Here is a 25300-nt window from a genome sequence, read left to right on the forward strand (position 1 = left end):
ATCACACGGCACAGTAAAAATAGGCTACAAGAGCCAGCTCTAGTGCTTTAACAAGAAAAAACAGTCACAAAGAAGGCCTAAAGCTATGGTATGAAAGAATCTGTTCTCTCTGATCCCACACAAGGGAGAAAAAATAAAAAGGAGATTTTCCAATATGTATTAGTGCATTTTTTTGGATGAGAGAAGAAGCTGTGCTATAATATAAGCCAAACTCACTGCATGGGTAGGGGACAAGCAACTCAGCTGTGTTGGACACACTGATGCTTGAGAGAGTGTGGCCTTTGAGCTCTCCTGTCCCCCCTAGCATGGGGACAGGAGAGCTCAAATGTCTGTTTAAAACAAAAAACAATCAACAAGAGACTATTTTTCCAGGTTTTAAAACAAAGTGTGACATCACATGTAAATAAATGAGCAGTGCTTCCCAAACACACCTTGCTGCCTCAACAAGATCACTCTCTGCATTCTCTGCTATACATGGTGTAGCCACGTTGGACAAAGAGATTTATAATTGGCTCATCTTACAAATAAGATGCCTATGTGAAGCAATTTCTGCTTATCCTACAGCTAAAATAAGCAAAAAACCTTGTGATACAAGCTCTATTCATGATTATGCATATACTTCTGTAGGCTGTCATTATGAATATGTGTTATATTAGCAAAGTGCATTCTCTGGCAGCTCTCCATATTTATACTTTAATCACAGAGCTCTAATTTCCCCTGAAATTTATTTGATTTTTACTTCTTGTAAATTTTGTTTAAAAGTATGTTGAAGTAGCCATCTGTAGTATACTAAATAATTATGTTAAAAGAGCCTTAAAAATAACCATTATTTTAATTAAATTTTGATAGGATTGAATTGAAACACATGCTATATATTCTCTCCGTAGTACGATTAATTACTGTGCTCTGATTTTTTCTATAGAGAGTTGAGCCCATAATGTGCTGATTTGTCTTGGGAATGCAACATCTCTATCACCAAAGTTTTCTATTTTTTTTTCTTCGTTTGAGCCTATGATTACTAACCTGAATTTCTCTTTGGCTCTTGAAAATTTATATAAATCCCACTGCTGTGACAGGTTATAACCTTTATAGCGTGTAGGATATAAATGAATCTAATGCTATTGAAAACTGTTTGCTTCCTGTGTCTGAATGTGAGAGATGATGGGGAAAATAATACCACATCCTGTCTAACTTTAATGCCATGGGCGTGTAGAAAGTAGCCTGCTGACCATCAAGACAGTGCCCAATACGAAAATATTTTGAACAAAGCTTACAAACATATGAAAGATCAATAGCTTTCTAGAACTATTTCTTTAAATGGGGTATTTAAAGCTAACAAGGGAAGGTGTCACAATATCTCTAAAACATTGACTTCAATTGGATCTTTATTATTTGGTAGATCTATGTAAAAGGAAGAAAAAGACGATGTTGAATTAAATTTTTTAACTCAGTCTATATAGCTATATATATCTATATATTTATATATCTATATATCTATCTCTTTTCTGTCTACCGTGCCTGCTTGTTTTTCTTCATGCCTCTAAGATTTTACTTTGCTTGGTCTTTGACCTCCTCAGTGATGTGGTTCAATGTTACATTCTCTAGTTATTGCTTTGCCTTCACTTGCACTCATTGCTGTTTCATTGCTCCATGTGGTTTCCACTGGCCATTTGTTTTGTAACAGTGAATGGGAATGCTTTTTGGAGAGAAATTGATGGTGCTAGAAGTCATCTAGTGAGTATTAGCTTTCTCATATACTTGGCATTATGGAGCTATTTCCAAGTGACTACTTCACTTTATAAATGGTAATGCTGCAGGGTCTAGATCAGGGCTTGTGCTGGAACTCATGGGCTTCTCTGCTGTAATACCTTGTTTCTGATACTGACTTGCTTTCTGCTTAATGGCAATGCATTTAACCCTTTTTGTGTCTCATTTGATCTCCCCTTAGGTCAAAGGAGGAAAATATTTTTTATCTATTTGCAGGGAGGATCCTTCTGCTAATATTTCTCTCTGCTTGAGGCTCTAAACTCCCCATCAGTATTCAATACTCTCATTTCAGTTCAGTGTGCTTATTGAGTTCATTAATACCTGCCTCCCTCTCTCTAACAGTGGGAACTAGTGAGAGTTGCTGCCTGCTGTCCCTGATGACCTTAGGAGCAGACTGTCCTGGACTCCATAAGAAACTGAACCAAAAAAACCCATGCAGCTAACTTTTCATCTCTGAAATGCTGAGACCCTCCCTACCCCTGCATGGACAAAACCTTATTACAACCAACACTTGATGGAGTGGAGGAATTGTCTTAGGGAGGAGGATGAGATGTCAAATGCACGTCAAATGGTCTGTGACTATTGAAGGACAAGGGAAAAGAATGATTAGCCTAACTGGTGGCTAAATGGAGGAAACCTGCAGAGCATCTCTGGGCCAGCAGCCATGAATGCTAATTGCAGCTGGATCAAGATACTGATCTCTTTTGTTACGGCTGTATTCCTAGAGCAGAAACTTGTTAACATTTCAGTGGTTTGTATAATCGCCGATTTCTGTTGTCAGTGAAGCTTTTTCCTTTGTGAAGAATTTTTAGCTTCTCTTTCTCAGGTTCTTTTTTCATGTGTGTGCGTGAGAAGGTTTTCTAAGTTTGGTCTACTGCTTTGATTCCTTGGACATATTCTTTCTGTTTCCTCCTGCTCTTTGCATTTGTATTTCCATCTGTTTTCATTTGTTTGGCATCTGGCTACAACAGTTTTCCAGAGTGTATTGTAATTGCATGCACTGATAATAAATCAAGGGGACCTAACAGGTAAGAAAACCAAATGGCAGCCACAGGGGAACAAAGTAAAAACATAAGAAACACCGAACACTATGCTTCAAGGCATCTAATGCAAATATAGATGGGTTAACTGTTCTAACTGATAGGATTCATCTGGCTTATATCTTACCTAGTGTTTCCAGTTCAAATATTTGTATCAAGATAGAAATTTTATGTAATTTGCGTTTCAGATAGCTTATGGATCTCAACAACTGAGATATAGTCCTAAGGAGGATTTTCAGGTGAAGACCACAGAAAGTAACACATGTTTTCAAGCAAAGCTTTAGTGCATGTCACTTCATTTAAAATAAACATTAACTATACCAATCACTGCCACTTATCCAAGCTGTAAGTCAGAGACAAGATTCCTAGATGTATTTGGGTGACTCTGCTTTGCTACATAGAAAGATACTAAGTGCTGTGTCTTACCTTATGGTAACTACGTTAGTCTCATCTTTACATGGCGGGATTTCAATTTTGATATTTTTTTCCCTCATCTGGATAGTGGCAACGACATTCACAGGTACATGAGCACTCATTTTGGTGCGTGCTTCCAGCCCTGCCTGGACTGCGTGTGTGTTAATTCCCATTACAAAGGTCACCTCCTTGGCCATGCTGAAAAGGTAGAAGGAGGGTATAATTATGTTCATGCAGCAATCAGCTGTTGAATATTTATGGTCTCCGTCACTTGAAAATATTTTTATTTTATTTTATACTAAATACTTACCTTAGACTTGTTTTGGATCTCAGCCTAATGTTGGCATTTAGCAACTCAGTCAATCTGAAATCAGACTTTGGAGAAGGTGTAATCTGTGCTTGAACTATTAAAAAAAAGCAAAGAAAGGGTTAAAAACACCCTCCAGTCTTAGCAAAAATGTTTGTATTGCTAAAGCAATGAGCTATGTTACCATTTCCTGCCACTTTTGTGATAGAAGAGTAATAGAAGCTGGTCTCTGTCGGGAAGCCAGTGCAGGTGGGCACAATGCGGCGGATCTCAGAGGACAGGAGAGCTTTGGTCCACTGCCTCCCTACACCACTTTGAAGGCTACTGATTATTCTCCTTAATGAAGGGATTTTTTCATCAGATCCATACCATGCCTGCAATTACAGAGTTCAACATGTCTAAATAAGCAGAACTTGAGTATCATGATCCGTGTCATTAACTATGCCTCAGGGGAAATTCTGTCAGCAATGATTATAAATAATCCTGATCAAAGCTTGACCTTATTTGCCTTGATTAATACTAGTGACAAAAAACCCAACCATGGATTTATAAAAGGGAGAGAATGTATGAAAGTAACAGTATTTTAGAGATTTTGATGCTTGGGTAGTTGTGCTTTAAAAATGATACCTGCAGTGCATTTTGGATGGCATTTTTATCAAGTCCACCAAAAAACAGCTCTTGGCCAAACATCTTCAAGTAGCCTGATGCAAAAGGTTTGTCGCTGGAGAATGCCTTCCAGTCAGAGAGCTGTGTGAGAAGATGAAAAAATCCTGATTCTTCATAACATCTGAGAAAGCAATATCAGAGATTTTCTTTTCCCCCAGAATTTACCGTTTTCAGGATTTTCTTGAAGTCATAGTCAGCTTCCCAGTCCCTGTCAGGAGTGTAACCTTTGGCAAACACCTCCTGCAGTCCTTCAGCTGTTATTCCTACCTGTGGGAAGAAAAAGTGCAGGTGCAAGTGGATGATGGTTGTAAGAAGGGTTTAGAGAGCAAACTGTGGGTAGACCCAATTACCTCCAAGGGATCAGCCACTCTTCCAAGGAAATGTGCCCGTAGCTGGGACATTGCTACAGTTGGAATTAAGCTACCTGCATCATTCAATACCAAATATTTAGCTGCCAGCCCGCTCATAAGGAACTCTGCAGAGAAATAGGCAGTAAGACACAGCGCAGTTAGTTCTTAGGTCAGAGTGTGCAGATTATATTTATTTACTAATTTAATAAGGAATATAATATGAGCAAGGCCAGAAAACTTAGCTATAGAACTGATGCTCTAAACCAGTTATAAATAGAATATTCTGAGTTTTTTAAGTAATAATGGGCAAACCTACAAGCTCACTGGTCACTGCATGGTGGTTATGCCATTTTTCCAGTTGCTTTTGCTGTATCATAGAACCATAGTATAGTTTGTGTTGAAAGCAATCTCAAGGATCATCCAGTTCCAACCTCCTGCCATGGGCTTGGGCACCCTCCAGTAGTCCAGTTTGCTGAAATCTGCATGCAACCTGGCCTTGAATACTTCCAGAATTGGGGCATTCACACCTTCTCTGAGCAAGCTGTGCCAGTGTCTCATCACCCTCACAGTAATGAATTTCTTTGTGATACCTAATATGAACTGATTCTCTTTCAGTTTGAATACGTTCCCCCTTATCCTGTCACTCCATGCCTTGAGTAAAGCTGGTCTCCAGGTCTTTTGCACGCTGCCTTCAGCTGCTGGAAGGCCACAACTGGGTCAGCCCAGAGCCGCCTCTTTTCCAGACTGAACAGTCCCAATTCTCTTAGCCTTTCCTCATGGGAGAGGTGTTCAACCCATCTGATCATCTTGCTGGTCCTCCTTAATACTTGCTCCAACAGGTCCAAGTCTTTCCTGTGTCCCAGAGCTGGATGCAGCCCTGCAGGTGGGGCTCACAAGAACAGAGGAGAGGTGCAGAATTTTCCCCTTGTCCTGCTGGTCTGGCTTCTTTTGCTGCAGCCCGGGACACAATTGGCTTTCTGGGCTGCAAGTGCACATGGCTGGCTCATGTCCGGGCTCTCCTTCTGCAGCACCCTGAGTCCTTCTTGGCAGGGCTTCTTTTGATCTGTTCATTCCCCAGCCTGGATTGATATGGAGGGTTACCCTGACCCACGTGCAGCATCTGGCACTTGATCTTGTTAAAACTCCTGAAATTCCTATGGGCCCACCTTGTGAATTTCTCCAAGTATGGAAAATATGCCTGTCCATATCATTTACATCCAGTCACACTCTGTAAAATCAGCTTATGAAATGCTTTTACGAGATGTCATTTAGGGCACCTTGACTAAGGAGATGAGAAATGAAAACAGATTTGCCATCCTTTGCTAATAGTTCAGTGAAAGTGATACAGATGTCCTGTAAGGACAGATGGTGAGCTATAGATTTGTCTCTCAAATGACTCAAAAACTATTTAATAAATCTAGTCCCAAATGCTGTAACCCTCACATGAAATGCACCAGTTGTTAAATTATTGGTAACTACTGAGTGAACTTTGTGGAAACAATTTGTTTCTATTTGTTTCTCTTTTTAGATATATCATCCATAATGTTCTTAGGTACAGATAATCAGTGCAGAGCATAGTCAGGAATTCTTCGCAGTTCTGGGACAGTTAGATCCTGTCCTGTTTTATGAGTTAAAGTAATCCCTCTGCTTTTCTAAGTTTCCTTAGGTTTCAAGAGGAACAAGGCTGACAGGATTTGTAGTCATCCTTGTGCTTCCTTCTAGCCCTCTTCTCCTGTTCCTAACCTTCCGGAGAATAAGGAAATATGTATGAACTGTAATTTTGTCTAATTGCCTTCATTGTTTTGCTGTATGAATCTACTGTGCTATCCAAAGTGCTGGGCACTATCTACCTACAGCACATGAGATTCAGAAACAGCTCCTGGAATCAAGACACAGGTATTTGTGCCACCCCACTTTTGACAGAGGAATAAGTGGAGAACATTCAGTAGATAGTAATGATGATCATATTAAAAAAAACCAAACAAACAAACCAAGTGGTGCCACACCGGGACATTACTAGTGACTTGACAGAAAACTTAAAAATGTCAAGACTAATTTTCCTCTGCATGAGCTTAGCCAAGGCAATGCCAGGTGTTTTCTGGACAAGACACTAAAACTGAGGCACTGTACTTTAAGTGAATTTGTTTTTTTTTTTATGCTCTTACCACAAAACCTATTAAAAAATCCATAGTAATTCCTGATACTTAATAAGAAGTATTCCTTATAGATGATTAAATGATTATATAGAATTCATTGACTTGAAGAGAGCAGGAATATTTTCCATACCTCAGGCATTACATAGTGCTAATGCTCCAAGAATATACTTGCCATTTCACCCTGAGTTTGATGACACCTGCATATATTTGATTAATGTCTTACCCCAAAGATGGGGGAAAGAAAACTTAGTGAGGAAAGAAAGCAGTCTATGGTACATATAAACATCAGTACACAGTTAATTATATGAATCTGTGCATATTGAGAGTCAGATTCTCACAGTCCTCACACTGAGCAGAACCTGAGTCACCCCTTTGATTTCAGCAGCAATGGGTAGAGCATGAAGCACTATTTGTGGTGGTCATGTGTGACAAATTCCAGAGTAGAGATAGATTCAGCTGACATTATTTCCTGTCATTAAAAATTCAGCATCTAGCACCACAAAGATCTGTGATGCTGGGGGCAGATTTTTGTTTTTATCAAGGAAATAGGTACTGCATTACAGCCGTCACTATGGTAACTCTTCCAGAATGGACTCACAGAAAAATATTTTACCTGTGGCTAGTGGAGACAAATCAAATTAGAAATCCTCTTCCCATGTTAGTGTAGTAGGAGATTGACTTAATTTAGCTGAGTTATGCAAGTCTAAGATTAGCATGTGTGAGAAAAAGATCTTGTTTTTTATTTTTCAGGATGAGGACCTACCTATCCATGGTAGCCAAATTAATGACAATGGTCTTCACTGGGAAGTAACAGCAATTCCCTGATGTACTTCATTTCCAGGCTACAGCCAAAATAAAGTATTCCATTTCACATAGCCTCCCTCATACATATTGCACCCTTCTTTCTCACTGTGTGAAAATTTAGATGGCTTAATTTTAAAAGCAAAAATTAGAAGACAAAATGAATGCCTAAACACAGAAACACATATCTTCATATTAACAGAAAATGTATGTATCCCTGAATGTATTTTAAGTAGTATAAATGTTCATGTGGTGTATATTAGTGACTGTGTTTCTTTGGGCACTTGCTGTCTCCATCATTGAGGCAGAAATCACATGTATAGTGTATTACTGTGATTCTTACAGAATGTATTATATTTATTTCTATTATAGCACACATTAAATGGTCATGTAAATCCCAAAAAAACTGGGGCAAGGCAAGAATAATATTTGCAAAAGTCTTTCAAACCACACCCCTGTTTCCAAAAAGGAAGCAGCAGTACTTGTACACTCAGCACTGTGGATTTCAGATGTTTCAGAGTGTCTTAATGTTGATTATTTTGAGAAGAATCTCAACACATACCAGTGAATGACAAAAGTTCTAAACACATCTGGCTCCTGATAGATAAATAGCATGTGTAAAGAGACTGTGTTTGGAGCTATAATCTCCTAAGTCTACCAGCTACATATGCCAAACCGCTGAGGCTGTCATGGTCATTTACATAGAGAAGTCGCTTAAAAAATCTACTGAGAAAAATAACATACATGGAAAATAGCAAAAGCTACAGTGTGGACCAGCAAAACCTCTCCTCTAATCTGGTCCTTCCCTACTTTAACTGTATTTTCATGTGTAACTCTGATGTAACTGGCCAGTCTCCAGATACCATGCATGGATCTGCTCATTCTAGTAAAGAATCCTGGTAGAAAGATGCAAGAAAAATCTTTAGACAATAAACCTGATGTAGCTGCACATGGGTGCAATGAATTGTCACATCTGAATGTTTTCAGAGTTTTCTGTTTCACTGGGCACAATTGTTGGGGTGAACAGTATTTAGCATCACATTTGGATGCAGCAGGAGTTGTAGGTGTTCAACACTGGTAGAAATTAATCCACTTCAGCAGCAATTTAGGTCCCTTCTGTTTGTTTGGTGCTGAACAATGGTATGAAATTGTTAAGCACCACTGAGAATACAGCATTTCATACAGGAGCATGTGCCTCCCTGACTAATGAAAAAGGAGGGTTAGAGCCCCACAAGCCCTCTGGTAATTTCATTCTGGCAGTGTACAATGCAAAACACACAGGGACATAAAAACTCTTCAAATGGAGAGCCTGAGATTCTCATATTTTTTTCACTGAAGATAGGAAAACATGGAGGAACAACATGCAGCCTAACAGCTGGCTAGGAGAATTGGGCTTTCATACTGTACAATTATTTTCCCCCACATATTCACCATCGTATGTTTTCTACAAACCCTTCTGGATCTTACCTTTAAAGATGCTGAAACGGAAAAACTTGCTGAACTGATATCCAGACCTGTCAAATTTGGGACTTAGTGCTCTGACAGCCATTCTGCAGGCAGAACCCCTGGAAAAGTTTGGTGAGCACATTAATATTTCAATTAGCTTGCAACAAGTGCTTCTCCTAGGAAGGGAATTTTCCTTACAGCACTTGAAGATCTGGATCTGTGCTTCTACCCAGGGCCCTCAAGTGAGAGTAGATGAAACTTGCCACTTGCATGCTAGGCTCCTTCAGCACAGCATCAGCTAATGTCATCACGATTGGAAGACCTGGCTTGGTTTCCAGTAAAACTGCTGCAGCCAACATTCGGATTCGAGGATGAATTTTTTGATTCAGGAAAATCTCAAGGGTAATAGCCTGGACCTGATAATAATAGATATATCCAGTTTTACTGTCAGTTTGAACATTTTGGTAATAATCACCCAACACCTGTGAATGGTCTGTTTCATCAATAGCACAGTAGAAATTTGGATTATTTAATTATTATGGCAACACTGTAGTTTCATAGTCCAAGGGCTGAAAGAAGCATTATGGTAATGTAGTCTGACTTCCTACACAATCAAAGCCAAGGAACTTCACTGGATAACTTCTACATCAAATCTTTCATACTTTTTGAGCTATCCCACTCTAGGTAAAAGAGATTTCATGAATCCATTACATACCTGAGAAGTGATTTCAGTAATCATTTATCCCTCTACATAAAGGTACAACTTGTTTCTAATAATGTGATCTTCTGGGGTACCTTCTGCTAACTAATAGAATAAAAATGAAACAAATAAAACCCAATTTAATACCAGAAATGTCTATGCCATATAGGCAGCTTAAACCAAAATTCAATGCAATAAATGTAATTTCCTTTTGGTTGACATGTTTGCCCTCAGCAATATTCACTACCAAGAACAATTTTATACTGGAACTTTTGCAGTTTCCAGGGGGGCACAGGAGCCTTTGGTCCTAACTTTGAAATGGATGTGGATGATGTGCCACTGTTCTGGCAGCCCTTCTGCACAGCCCTGTCCTGCCTGGGAGAGAGCACATCCATGAGCTGTAATGAAGAATGACCCAGGAAACTTCAGCAAACTTTGGAAAAACCCTGACTGGTTTTATGAATTTGAATATGTTGATTATCAAATATCAATGTAGATGAGGTGATAAAGATGCAACAGGCCTAAATTTTCAAATTAAACAATAAAAAAGGCCATGAATTATGTAATATATGGGCGTGTACCTAGCTGCAAGCCAGGAATTGAACTGTTTTTTGAACAAAAAAAAAAAAAAAAGTGGCCACAATCATTAACTTGTTCCAGATCACTTCTCCCCAAACAAAATGCATAGAAAATGAAACTGAGTGGTCTGGGGCACCTGTGGAAAGCCAGGCCAAAGAGCAATCAGAGATGCAGTGTTGGTCTCAAACATCACATTGGCTTTTTTTCTTCCCCAGAAAATACTTTAACTTCTACCCTTGCAATTCTCTCCTATCCCTCCCCTGCATTTCCCCATCCAGCTCCTGCACTCCACTAAATTGTTTCTTTATTCTTTTGGTTAAAAGCATACTCTGGCTCACTATTGTCTGTGGATCAATACATGCACTCAAACTGGGAGGCACATGCAAAAATGAATATAATGGAAACACTGATACTGATTAGTAGGTGAATAGTTAATGAAAGCTTTTATTTTACTTTTTATATTAAGAATTTACTTATATGAAACAAGAAATTTCAACATTAGGAAAAAGATCTTGAAAAGCTTGAAAAGGTTTCCATTTAAAAGCAGATTGCTTCACTATGAAAACGATTGTAAAGCGATGTCTGTGGTACATGAGAGTGTGCTGGTGTAGGCTTTGTATGTGAGATCTAATAATTATCTCAGTCAGGGACAAAAGTCACATTTAGTAAATGCTCTGTTTATGACTTAAGCCCACACAATGTCTGTAAATTTGTAATTAGGATGCAAACCCCTGGTATCTATTTACAATAAAATCCGGTCTTGAATTACGATTAGATGTGACACTCAGTATTAAATGTCAATTCTCTGAAAACCTTGTTTTGTGGTTCTCTCACATACCAAAGGTGAAGTAGTACTAAACACATTTGGGTCAATAATTTAGTTTTCTGTCTAATGTCCTTGGAAATGAAATGTTTGCAATGGAAATACTGATTTGTCTTCAACAACAATGAATGTATCCTTTTAATGGGATTTTTTTGTTGCAGTCTGAAATACTGGAGGTTAATGTCAAAAGAAATAAGACATGCCTACCGAGGAATGGCTAAGTATTTTTTTATTTAAATAATGTTATCTTTAAAAAAATAAATCTGCTTTTCCCTCATCACCCATTATCTGTTAGCAGCTTTGTAAGTGGAAGTCAGAAGGGCAAAGGAGGCAGCTTTGTTTGCTTACCATTTTGGGGTCTTTCAGGCCTATGTTTTTCAGAGCCATCACAGCAGTCACATGGACCCTGAGTGGCAAATCCAAGGCACCAGCTGCATATCCTGGCAAAAACTTCTTGATGTGCTTGATGCTGGCTGGATGTCCTACATTCCCAAGGGCTTTCAAAGCCAGGGAAATTTCTTCTGTGCTAGACTTGCTCAATGCCTCTCCTGCAAAGCCATGAAGAAGCTGAAAAATGAAAACAAATCTGTTGAGTTCAATTCCAGCTCTTATCTATATTCCATTCACCAGCCTGTTCTGGGGTTTGACTTCCATAATTTCAGTTTGTTCAATTCATTTATTTTAAATATTTTCAAATTCTTATTTTTCCTCATGAATAGAACATTTTATTCATAGAAGCTGCACTGAGCAGCTTCTTCTCACTATACCTTAAAGTTATCAAGTAAGATTTTTAAAGGAAAAATAACAGCTTGGACCTAGTGTCCACTGCCTTTCAAGGTAAGTTGGGAACCCTGAAATAATGCTGCTTGAACATCTCTCTCTCATGGTTGAAGATAGGTGCAAAAATACAGATACAGTTAAACCTTCAGACCCTTAAAATGATTCCTGAAGATATGGCTAGTGTTGGTTCCCTTAACCAGCTATGAAAGCCTTTTTCACTGTTGATTAATAGATGGAAAATGAGATCACTGCCAACAAATAGGTAATTTTACAGCCTTCATTGTAAGCAACTGCATCACACTTCTATTGGTATGGCAAGATTAGAAGTAGTTGTCTGAAGGCTGAATAAGAGCAAAGAACTAAATACTAACAGATAACTGTTTTAAATGAAAACAAATGGCTCTAAAAAAGGAAGTGAGATGTAAGAGAATAATTTCAATACAGATTGTGTAGTTTAAAATAACACATTTGAGATCCCTTGATGGTGCAGAAACAGTCTACTTGATATTACTGATCAAATGAAGGGACACTGGAAATGCATTGAATAAGCCTAAACAATAATTTGCTTTGGGAAAGAATTTTCATTCTTTGACACAGGGTTTCTCAGATTTATTAATTAGCTCAAGAGCATTGGTGGCAATTGTAACACAGGAGACCAATGTAGGAATGTTGGCCATGCCTATGTACTACAGGAAAAACATCAAGTCAGGCACGCAGTGTAATTGGAACACCCTGCTCTCACTGGGGATGGTGGACTGACGGGTGCCAAAGACTAAACACACATTTCTCTTTCCTTCGCTGTTACTGGCTGAGTGGTTGGCTCCAAAAAACTTGACATGCATTTTTAGAACTGGGAAATGCTATTTAATGACTGCTCAAATTGTTTTGAGGCCTGCTGATTAAAAGCAGCGTAGAACAGGGAGGGTATTACTGCTGTTATAACAACCTTATAGCCTATATTGATGACTGGGCTCTGCTTCTGGCTAGGATACATTAATTCTTACAAAAACCTGGGCTTTTGTATCACTTAGTTAGTTTATAAATATACATAATACCTATATTTAAAGTATTTTTGAGCAATGTCACGGGACTTCATTAATAATTGGCAACAGAGCACTCAGAGACACTCAGATAGAAAGTGTTATGAATTGTTTGCTTCTTCCTCTCACTCTCTTTCGTGTGCTAATCTAAAGATAAAAATGCTGTATTTAACCAACTGGGGTTCCTTTCCCCAAAGGAAGCTCTGTAGTGAAGCAAGCTATGGCTTTCTGAATAATGAAGAAAGAACTCGAGGCTTAATTTTTCTTTTAAATGATAAATAAGCCTGTGGTTACCTGGAGACACTCGGAGCAGGAGTCTGAGGAGGAGCACTGCTTGTGGCACAGGGACGCGTAGCTGAGGTGACAAACCTTCCCAAGCACGGAGCTCGAGCGTGGGCAGTGCTTCTTTACTATGAGCTGGGGAGAAGGCAGCTGGTTGTTACTACCACTAATGAAGAGAAACATTATTGAAAAATATGTTTCTGCACAATGAAAGACAAAACCGGGCTTTTGATATTTTTTTTTGTCGATGGATTTTCAGTTAATCTGTGGATAGTGCTGTATTTGACAGCGTAATTGTAAAGTAATACCAAGTAACATCTGGAAGGCAGATCTGTTTCTTTTACAGTGTTTCACATTTAAATTTGGCATAGCCTATAATCCAAAGGGAAGAAATCACCCAGTCATGGAATGGAAAAATGCACATTATTGAAGAAACATTCATCATGTTTTATGATTGCCTCAGCTATAGGTACAATGAATTTGAGATTTGTTGTGAATGGACCTCATTGCTTGGGCAGACAGGAATATCTTTTATAAATGCAGGAGCTGACAGGAGGCACCAGCCCACTGGTTTCTTGTGTGGGAAGCAGAGCACCAGCACACAGTAACAGTTGGGCTGTCAGGGCTTTCACTGGGGGAAAAAATCTAGTCTGGGGTTCATCATCTCTACTTAGGGTAGGCAGAGATAAATTCTTGCATCTGAGACTGGATTAAAGCCTGTGTATACAGAAAAAATTGCAAAAATAATTAGTCTTCCTCCTACATGGCCTACACATTGACATAATTCCCTTGGTTTTGACAGATCTTCTCAAATTCATAGCCATCCTTCTAGGACAATTAGGACAAACACATGGATATAACAAATATGTATTTCTTGCTCCCTTGTCTTTGTAGACAGTCAGAGAACTAATCTGATATAACTTTAAAGTACATTTGGAAAAAGAGAGACTAGAAGCCACTGTTTGCAGCAATAACCTCTGTCCCTGAGGGGTATTTTAGTCTTTATTTCCTGTTTCATTCTGGACTCATTTTTGCCCTTTTGATTTGCATTCTCCTCCCCTTAAGACATGCAGGAAACAAAGCCCTTTCAACCTCGCTAGAGGATATAAAACCTTTATCATTTCAAAGCCTTTGCTATCTTGTCAAAGGAATAAATACAACAGATGCTAGAATCAGCAGAGTGGTTTGAAAGTGTTTAGAGAATCCCACCGTTGCTTCCTCCATCACATCCTGAGTTGGAGTGCTGGAGTGCAGAGCCACAAGCACTGTTTGAGTCACTTCCCAGCTGGTGAGCTCCTGCCTTTCCATTTTGTGCCGCAGGAACCTGAGTGCTCGGTGACTGGCCACTGCAGGAATTATATCCAAAATGTGGCGCCTGCAATGGGAAAGGTAAGCAGCATTTTCCAAGTCTGCCTCTGAACAAAGGGATTCCAGAGGGTCTCCAGCAGAAGCAGTACCACCTTTGCTGCCTGTACCTGTAGGCTGGCCGACTGGAGAATCGCTTCCACACTGATTCGTAATTCTCCTCATTTGCTGCGCGGAAGAGGTGCAGGAGCTTGAGAGCCTTTGCTGGTGCATCATTGGGAAGCTGGTCAGAGGTGGCCTCTACTAGTTCTTGGAGGCTTTCCTCTATCTGCAGAAAGATGAAAATGCAGGAAGACCACATGCAGTGTTGCATTGTTTCACATGCAGGGATTTAAATCTCCAACAAAGAATCTGTCCAGTTGCTGGGCTTTACCTCATTTTCCACATCTTTTATTTTAAATAAGTGGACAGGAAGCTGAAGCAGCTCACTGCCAAACTGATACTGAAGAGATCCACGATTCTGGTACTCTTTTGATGGGACCTCTGCCCTCTGCTTCTGCACATCAGTCAAAACAAGTTTTTGCCTGGAATGGAGAACCCCAGGAAGAAAACATCACAAGATGCAGGGTACAAACTAAAAAAAACCCAAACAAACAGTAATTCTGCTTCCCCATACTGCAATGCAGCTACAATAGGTTTTGCTATTGAGGGCATTTACAGCCAAATGCATTTGGACATGCTGCTCAGAACCATACTCTGAGAAGGTGTGCACTTGTCCAACAGGGCTCAGAGCAGAGCCAGCCTTTGCCTTCCTTTGGGAAAAACTGGGCTTGAGCATTTATGGAAGAAGAGGGAGGTGAGAAGTTGTGGCCTGAAGAATATCACAGGAAGTACTTGCTGTGTCTTAAGGAGTAAACTATGGAATCTAGAAAAACACAGATGGGAAACTTGCTCAGAAATTACAATTTAAATTTAAACATTTTAAGAAATTCATAAAAGCTGTTATGTGTCTGTTTCTCTCCTGAAAGCTTCAAATGGAATTGAAAGTTTTTAGATACAATAAGAAATGCTACAATCTTTTTACTTGAACTATTACAATTCCCTCCACATTTTGTTTGGTAAGCTGAATATCCTGGGGACTAGAGAAGAAGGTTCTCATGAAGCTTTAAATTGGATTTTAAAAGAAAAGGACCACATAAATTCAGGATTAGTCTTTGGAAAAGTGCTCGACCTTTTGAAAACTTTTTAAGAATCAACAAACCTTCATCATTTGTTATTAAGAATAATTCCAATGAGAGACTGTCTTTGTAAATATTTGCTATCTTTTACAATTTCAGCTAAAGAGATGCAGCCTATCCCACCAATTATGTTTAAAATGGGTCATTTAGGACACTATAATAAAGTTAGGTATTTGTACTGAACAACTGAAAACATTCCAAAAGCAATATTGCTGTACTACAGAGTCTCTCGAAATCTCTGTAGAAAATTGGTGCGTTTATTTCGGAATCTCTATGATCTTCTGTATCATTTCTATTCACTCCTTCCATATGGATTGCAGAGAACTGCTGCAGAAAAATAGCATATAACTGCTTTACAGACAAGCCACTGGAATTTGAATAGAAACTGCTACAGAATCAGTAGAGATTTTTTTCTCTCTTGAAATTTTATACAATATTATTGAAAGGGCATTTGGGTCACAAAGTATAACATCAGGTACACTCAGGCACATTTAACTCCCCCTTTCAAATCCTGATGCATCTATTATGTCTTATTTTCATTGTTTTGGGAAGAGATATATCTGCCTAGAATAGATGAGAAAATGCTGTATTCTGAAGAGAAGAGCAAATGAATGCTAAAGATATTGCTAAAATGGCGAGACAGGAGTGAAACCTCTCTTGGCCTTGAAAGGTGCTGCAAGAGTCTTATGCTGAGCAGGTCTGAAAGCTCAGCTCCAAGTGCCTTGATAGATTACTTTTTTTTTAACAGAGAATGCATTGTGGAAATAACTTCTGAAGACTTGAGTGAGATAGTCACATCTTCCCAACTATCTTATATTTGTCCCCGTCAGCTGGGTAATGATAAAAATGCAGAGAAAATGGGAAAAGTAAAGGTACTACCCTTCTGAGAGCTGAGAAAGACCTTACAGAAGCCAATCTCTACAGGCTGCACAAGGAGAATGTAATGCATCATAAATCCATTGTCTCCAGACTAATGCCGACTCACAAAAACCTATAATTTAATAAGAACATTGCAGTTGTGTCTATCTACACCTTGATAGCATAGATATTAAAGCCACTTTCACTTTTTGTTTTGGTTTAGTTTTGTTTGGTTAGCCAAATTGAACAGGTTCATTATATATATGGAGTTAATCAGTCAATTACTGACACAAACTTTCTGATGTTGCTGTTTCCAAGAGATCCTTGCAGAAGCTAATGGAGCAATGAAGATTACAGCAGCTGTAGAGTGGGATTGAAGAACACCTTCTGCACTGTGACATTTATGCCAAAAAGCCTCTCCCTTCAGTAGGGCACTCCTATTTACAGAGTCCATAATTAAATAAGGAGCTGAAAATTTTTTCAATAAATGAATTTGATAGATGAAAAAAAATTAAAATACTGAAAGTTTGAGTGCTTCAGCTAGGGACACAATTTCATAGACAAACATATTCGTGTTTTACCCTAAATTTCTTTAAGAAATATGTGAAACTTGCTGTGAAAAAGTAAATGCATTTAACATGTCTTGTGCCCAATTGTTTTGCAATAAAACCCAATTTCCTATCAAGAAACAGTTTTGGTGGGAGATTTGCAAGCTGCCCATGGTATTTAGGAATCCAAAGTCCTATCTAGGTTTCTTGTGAACTAGTCTCCAAGGATCTCTTACTGCATTATTATTTTCCATGGAACTCTCTTTCCTGAGTAACTGTCTTTCAAAGTATTTTGCTTCAAATATATTAGTTCACAATTTCTCAGATAGAATTATATTTGTTTTGGCTTTTATGGCATAAATCAAATATCCCTGAGAAATAAAATAGTCAAGTCCTGCCAAGTTTAGCTAACAAAATTTGGATAGAGATGTGCATGTTTCAGATTTACAACTAAGAGTGACGGTTGTTTTTATGAGCTGTTTGGGATTTTATGTAATTAAATACTGGCAAACAATAGGCTGTGGAAGTAAAGGATTTATTTCACTTACAGACCTTCACTCAGATTACTGGATTGCTGAATTAAAGCAATATGTACATTACCTTGCTTCTACAATAGCATTTCCTCCTGTTATCTCGTTGAAGGGTGCAAACTGGTGGATTTCCTCAACATCAGCTTGTGTAATTACAGCTTCACTATGTGTATATTTAATTTTGTAATTGTAAGTAGCAGTTGCACGAGAATTCTTGTTCCTCTTTATAATATATAAAAAAAAATGAAACAAAGCAAATAAAAAGTCATTGAACTTTGAAATTCTGTGACTAGAGGCTATTACATCACCCAGTAAACTCATTTGTTTTCCAGGGCTGTTTTGTTCATTGGCCATAAGAGCAATCAGTGTGAATTCTGTGCACTCACTTGCATGGGAGAGGTCAGGCACGCTGCCTGTCTCCATTACTTTTACTGCTAAGAAGTGTTAGCTGCTTTTTCCTTTTCCCAAATCTAAGTAATTGGTCATTCCCTCGAGAAGCAGACACATTTTTCTGAGGAGAGCAGCTGCATAAACCACTCTATTTCAAAGACAGGATTATAATAAAATTCAGCAGTACCTGTCTTGAATAGCAGAAAATGGACATCGTGACTATTTTTTTTACTCAACAGAGCAGGTGAACTAACTCATGCTGATAATTAATGGTTTCCAAGCCAGCTAGCTTGAGCTAGCTCAAGTGTGCTTGCAGTACATTACAGGGGGCAGCCCAGACCTCTGCTTCTCTGTAGGATCATTTTCATACAGAAAGAAAATATTGACAACTAGATACAGCAGATCTGATTTTCCTCTCATTTTTAGTATTTCAAATTAAGAGATTGTGTGGATATCAAATGGTGTTCTGCATAAGAATTTAAAATACTTTTACATAATACCACTCTGATTTACCTGCTGGCAGGTCTTGCATGGATGAGTGTATACTGATCCTGTGACAATTTGAACTTTCTCTTCACAGCTGTCCAGGTCCTTGGATTTGGTCACATAGACTAGGTTTGCTCTCTTGTTTTCCCGGATTGCATATGTTGTGTTACAAATACCTCCAATCCCAGCCTGGCAAAAATGAGAACAGGATCAGGATCACTATTATACAAAGCTTTACTTCACCTGTTTAATTCTGCATTTTCAAAACTACTAATGGAAGTGAATGCTTTATTTTTTCCTTATATTCTTCAGAAGCAAAATTGTAATGATCATTACTTTCTTCTCTTTTTTACAAGTACCGTTTCCAGTAAGCCAAATCAGAGTTACACTGAGAGAACTAAATCTCCCCAAAGTTTCACTCAGAGCCTCAGGAAAGGGGAGTAATATTTTCACTTAGAGCTGTTGATTATGAAATATGTTTTGAGAAAATATTAATGAAAAAAGTGTCAAAATAATTTGATCAGTCAGAATGAAATCTTAACAGCAAAGTATTTCAAGGTTGGAGATGACATTCTGCCCTCAAAACTTGCTTTTACAGAGAGCTTACCAATGCCTATGGAACAGGCCTTGCAATATCAGGTGATCTGTCACAATATGACCAACAATAATTAAAAAAAATTCAGTATAACAGAGTTTTGATTATGGGTCATCTTGAGTTCACAGTTTTAGCTGAGCTCTTCAATAATATTTTGAGCATATACATTTATAAGAGCTTTTAAGTCTCCACAGTCAGTGAGATTTTTGTAGAGGAAAAATGCTTGATTGCATTTGAGGAGGAAGAGTTATTTTCCTGATTTTTTTATTATTGTTATTTATAGCATAGCTATTGCAGAGACCAGCTCTGGGCTATGTGAGAGCAGAGAAATGGTCACGTGGTGTTTAGGAAGGAAGACGTACCCACTACATCTTCAGCCTAACAGAATTCCCTGAGACACTGTGTCTTTGGCAAAGGCTAGAAATAGGAATTGTCCAAGATTTCTGGAAGCATTGCACTCTGCAAATACAGGTGTGGGTCTCTGCTCACTGCAGGGTATCGCAGAGACATCCAGACTCTGTCTGGCCCAGAGAGTTCAGTGGGATGGAACAGACTCCTGCCCAGGTGAACTGCACAGCTCTGTGCAGTTTATGGCCAGCCCAGACACCCTGAACCCACAGGATGGGATGTATACCTTCCCAGGTTAGTCCTTTAAACCTCTCTGCAACTTAGATTTTGGGACTAATAGGGTTTATCTTCCTTTGTACAGTGACTCAAGATTGTCAAGCATGGGTGCCAAAGCTCATTAATCAGTTGCTGTCTGAGAGAAGCAAAGAAAACTTGGAAATTATTCCAGAAGGTGAAGCCACATCTATTGCCTAGTGGTGAGAGTATAACATATTGCTAACTGAATTAGAATTAAGATGTGAAACTAGATATGAGAAAACAGTGTTGCAGAACATCCAACACCACCACATGGATTTTTATGTGCAGAAAACAGTGTGCAAAAAATTAAATCATCTAGCTCCTTTCCCAGAAACAATTCTACTTATGGAAAAATTAATTAAAAAAAATATAGAGTTACTCTGGTTTAGAGTTCCAATAAAAATAACATGAAAGTACAATAATTTAAAGGTTTTTGCCAATCTCTGAATTGAATGTAGTCTAATCAATGTAAATATGGTTTCAAAAACTAAACACATTGCAATTTCTGTGGTGAATAGTAATATCAGATGATTGACCTTGACTAATATATTACAACTTGAAAAACAGTGGAAATTTCAACAGAGCATCAACTGCAACTGTCAAAGCTGTTATGGTAATGTTATGACATATATACCATTTTCTTCCTAAAAGAGGAGCTAGAAGAGATTAAAGTATATATGATTGGTAGAAAAAGTCAAATTACTGTTATTTTGACTTTAATATTAGACTGTATTTTCAAGCATATTCTGTACAGTGTTCCCATTTTATGTAGGCTTCATCTTTCACAGTTTGCTTTCTCTGTAATCACAAGCCCGATTTTCCAAGGGTTTAATTCTGCAAATGTATTTTCTGAAATGCTTTCATCAACCAGTTTAAAACTATGCTCTTCTGTTGTCCTGTTTAAGTACATCTCCACCAAATGTTGTCCCATATGAAACTTAATCATGATCTCCCAAGCTTAGGTCTTTCTTATAAGTGAATTTTATGACAGGGATGAATACAGAAAACGTGGTAGAAGACTCTGAAGTGAAAGTTTATTTATTTACAAAGGCACCACAACTCACCTCCTGCAGACTGTATGAATTCTGCGCCTTCTTTATGCTCAGCTCCAGCACGTTCATAATCCCTCTGTAGATGTTCAGACCATCATCTGACACAGAATCAGGAGCCATAATGTTCCCAACGTGGCCATTGCTGTACTCAAACTTGATGGGGTTACTGAGCTGCCCAGTGAGGACCTGGGTCAGTTTCAGGGATCGCGAGAACGAGCTCGCGGGCCAGGCACCATTGTACTCTGCGGCTTCGATCGAGTGAATCTAGAACAAAGGGGGAATAAAACTCCTCTTTCAGTTTTTTCCCCCCAGTTAACTTTTTTTTCAATACACACAAGCGTCTAGATCTTCAATCACATCAAAAATAAGCTTTTAAATAACACAAAGCTTCTTCAAACGGGAAACTTAGAAGTTTTCACTTAGCATAACCAGTGTCAATACACACATTTCTGTATATAAAATGAAAGAGAACAATGCAAATGGCTGATATTTCCACAGCCACTGCACTCTGTTCTGTTTCACAGAAAATCCATATTGACAAAGGTTGACTTGTGCAAAGAAATGAGCCAGAGAAGAGCCACATGCAGCAGGTTGCTACCCGAAAGTAGTGTGGAAGAACTGCAGGAAATTGCAGGAGAAAGTTAATGTTGCATAAAACATCATTAACTCCTGTTGTGAACTCTGTCATTTCCCTCACTGGGGTCACAGAGCGCAGGCAGCAATCTGAAACTAATAAACACATGGCCTCTAGGCCAGCCAGACATGCAGAATTAGTTTGAGCAGTGGACAGCAGGTTACAGAAATTGTCCTTCCCTACGCGTTTTGCTGTGGAACCAAAGGCTGAGGCACTGGCTTCAGCCCCACTCTGCACTTCACACTCCAGCCTCAACACAGGGCACATCCAAACAAGTAGAAACTTGTGCTAAACTATGCATAACTTGAAAAATTCCTACCCCAGAGAATAGGCATGTTTAGCTTAGTTTCTCAGAGGACCCTTCCCTTCTATATATTTTGACAATTTAAAGAGACTTTTCTCTGACACCTCAGGCTGGCGATGTGGTGCAAGACACGGATTAATTTCTCAAAAAGCCACACAAACTAAATCCTCATACAGCAAACCACTGGAGACTGCACTTTCATATTTATTTTTGTTATTGTTGGTGGAGATCACTGCCAACCCCAGTAACTGAAGCTTACAGGGATGGCTGTTAGAGAGTAAATCCCTCATGCTGCCTCTTGGACATGCTTCTGGCATATTGCATACAGGCAGGTTTGGGACTGCTCTGCAGGGTCAGGGCGAGGTAGTTTTCCCCAGCCCTTGGGGCCCAGGCAGGTCTTAGGCTGTCTGCTTGGTTTTGAACACAGCTGGCAATTCTTACTTGTTGGTTTGTGATGAAAAAATTGTCAGCTGGAAACTGCCCAGGGACCACAGCTTTTTGTTTAGGCTGAATGTGAACTAGCAGGCTGCAGATGAAAGTTTAATTCCCTGAACCATCCCTCCAAACTGTCTAATTTAAATATAACAGCAGCAAAATAAACTTTTCCCAGAGAAGAAGGGAATAAATGTACTATTACCTTTAGCTTAGAACTTGCCCAAAAAGTTATGTTTTTTTTTTCCTTTTCTCCTCTCCTTGCCTGAAATTATTTCTGAAATGGAAACTTTTCAAAAATGCAGTAACACCAGTAAAATGATGTTGGAAAGTTTTAGAGAACAGGAGTCAATTTTTGGTGAAGACTCACCCTGGCACACCAAGAGCCATTTAGGCAGGAATGAAGGAGGATCTGGGATAAGGACAAGACTTCTTCTGCCTCTTTTTGGCAGGGAAGCTTTCTACTCACCACTCTAGATGTGTGACACTTATTTCCTTGGCTTTTTTTGTTTTGAAATCCATCCCCTTAAATATGTCATGGAAAAGCAATATTTCCCATCTAGATCTATTATAATTTGAATTCACAAAAATACCTAATAACAGCAGGCTAATTCAGGGTGGAAGGCTACAACATTTACAAGCATTTACTAGATGGCCACCAGTCTTTTTAACCTACAGTTTTCAATATGCCAAATTAAAGCTTTTAAAAGTAACATTTTTCTTCCCTGCATACACAAGGCTAAGTGAAATTTGTGTAAAGCAATTGAGGTGTGCATTTCTCTACAATCATTATAAGCACATATAGGCTTCTGTTAAAGACAAAAGTGTATTTCACATAATCAAAACCTTCAGAAATTACTCAGCAAGCAGTAAAAACATACAATTGAGGATGACAAAGAATGTCACTCAGGACCCTTCAGAAAAAAGAAGGATAACATTAATTATGCTAAATATTGAATCACATGCAACTACTGTTGCATCTTTTATTGCCTTGTGTCTGCTGGTTGTGAAATCAGTTGATTAAATAATCCTAGGTTGTACAGTTTGAAACAATTGGATTGATCTACTAATAAATAATTGTGCATTTCAAATTACATTCCATTTTTTCCCTGACCACAAAGCAGAAGAAATCCTTAAAGCCCAAGGTTGGCTTGAGCTGAGAATTACCTTGCAAAGTGCAAATAGAATTTAGGGCACTGTATAAAAAATAACAGAGTTAGTTACATTATCCCTGAGTAAGCACAACACATGATGAAACCTAATAACTTCACAAAAGCTTAAAAAAGAAGCTAAGTATGATGAGAATTTTACCTTTCAAATTTAATATATTTTCTTACCCTAATAAGACAAAGTTTTGGCCCAATACCACTAATTTCCACTTTACTTTTTATTCTTATTCCAGCTCTTGCAAGTCCTTTTTCTGGAAGTCCACTGAGAAGCGTGGTTTCATAATCAAATGTATAAACCTTGTTTTCGCTGAAATCGGGTTCTGCAAAGAAGTGGTTTCCATAAAATATTATACACAATGTACAGAACATACTAAAGTACCTGCATTAGAACGTATGGAACAAAAAAAGACAAATTTGTTCATTTTGCACTGAACCTGTACTAAATTAGCTGTTGTAAAGCTATATTAAACATTGATACACTTTTCAGATTCTATTTTTAATTTCACTCATTATAATTATATTAGTTGATAGGAAAATTACTTACGGTAATTAAGATGCTGGCTCCCTGAAAGAGAAGAAAAAATAGAGGAATGAAATGACAAAGAAAAAAAACCCATTAAAATGTGAATATACTGTGGTATAAAAGGCTATATCTCATCTTGCACATATAGCATAACCCTTTCTAATTAACTTTGCTTCTTATTTCAGCACCAGCCAAATACCCTTTTTTCTTTAAACAACAAAAGAAGTAATGAAATATTTTTTCTACAACATGTTAAAGTTCACATCTGCCAGTGAACTATATTTAGGTTCTGAAACCTTTTCCTGAATATACAATTTTAAATTGATCAAAGCACATAAGTAGATACTTACCCACCAGGGTTAAAACCAGGGCTAATATCAAGCCCCTCATGATGGGGATAAAGTAAAGGTGGATGTGATGGGTTTCTCTTTTATAAAGGCATGTGATATCACATGTTTCTTTTGGCACATTAGTTTGACAAATAAGTGCATTCTAGAATGCATATTGATCAATCCCAAAATAAACATTTCTGAGGTCATGAATGCTGACAACTTCAAATCACCTCATGAGTTCAGCTACCTTACTTTCTATGTAGTTCACCATGTCTGTGAGCCCTTTGAAATTCAGCAGAACACCTTGGCAGGTATATGCTGGAAAAGAGATTTAATTTTAAAAATATCCTGCTTTCTATTTTCCTCCATTTCTCTACATTTTATTTATACAGTAAAAAACCACCAAAGTTTAAATTATCCAAATATAGTTCCTCCATCATAACTGAAATAATTTAGATTTCTTCCAGTCATGTCTTCAATCTCTTGATATTTTATCTGTCATAAGGGTCACTGCTTTGGAGACAAACCTTGCTCACATTGAAACTCTACTTTTAGAGGAGAATTTGTGGTTGATTTTACAGATTTAGGCTTGAGACACCTTACAGCTCATAGGCATGCAATGAGAAACTGCCTTTCTGTGGTGCTTACCATATCTTGCTACCCACACCTGGAAAGATAAAACTTGTCAGTATGACCATCACATTAGCCTTTGGTTAACAGTGAAAGTTTATACTAAGAAAACAAGAGGGAAATTATTCTCTTTGTTTATAAGAAGAATCTAACAAGAAGTGAGTTAAATTTCCAGAGGTCCTCAGTGAGTTGGGACCATTGGGAACTTCTCAGTAGGTTCTCATGGGGCTTTTTCTGCTGTTCCACTTGGGGAAATACAACCAGAATTTCCCACTTGCAGCAATAACATTTAGATCAATCCTTAGTAAAACCACGTCAGGAGGGAGTTTTCTCCCTAACTTCAATTATATGTATTTTTTCACAAGTGTTTAACATTTACTTTGAATTTAAACTTGTCTTTTGTTCAAATGATAAATTAAATATCATGTAAAAACCCACCTGCATACAAAGGTTACTGAGGGGGCAGGAAGGAGAGCTC

At 38.3% G+C, this 25300-nt stretch overlaps 1 protein-coding gene across 1 annotated transcript in view; it reads right to left on the minus strand.

Moving 5' to 3' along the window:
• The window catches only part of LOC136560143 (vitellogenin-1-like), a 42995-nt gene extending 18745 nt beyond the window's left edge, over nt 1-24250 (minus strand). The window contains exons 1-19 of the mRNA XM_066555820.1: nt 24211-24250; nt 23882-23902; nt 23506-23657; nt 20811-21062; nt 18534-18695; nt 17701-17852; nt 14890-15040; nt 14627-14784; nt 14361-14526; nt 13164-13286; nt 11398-11616; nt 9146-9363; nt 8969-9066; nt 4545-4669; nt 4360-4461; nt 4156-4275; nt 3713-3902; nt 3532-3625; nt 3234-3419 (exon numbers count right to left, since the gene is read on the minus strand). Coding sequence (XP_066411917.1) covers nt 3234-3419; nt 3532-3625; nt 3713-3902; nt 4156-4275; nt 4360-4461; nt 4545-4669; nt 8969-9066; nt 9146-9363; nt 11398-11616; nt 13164-13286; nt 14361-14526; nt 14627-14784; nt 14890-15040; nt 17701-17852; nt 18534-18695; nt 20811-21062; nt 23506-23657; nt 23882-23902; nt 24211-24250 — 2729 coding nt within the window. The remainder of the gene's footprint in view (nt 1-3233; nt 3420-3531; nt 3626-3712; nt 3903-4155; nt 4276-4359; nt 4462-4544; nt 4670-8968; nt 9067-9145; nt 9364-11397; nt 11617-13163; nt 13287-14360; nt 14527-14626; nt 14785-14889; nt 15041-17700; nt 17853-18533; nt 18696-20810; nt 21063-23505; nt 23658-23881; nt 23903-24210) is intronic.
• Nucleotides 24251-25300: the final 1050 nt, after the last annotated feature.

This window comes from Molothrus aeneus, chromosome 9, assembly GCF_037042795.1.
Source record: "Molothrus aeneus isolate 106 chromosome 9, BPBGC_Maene_1.0, whole genome shotgun sequence".
NCBI lineage: Eukaryota > Metazoa > Chordata > Aves > Passeriformes > Icteridae > Molothrus > Molothrus aeneus.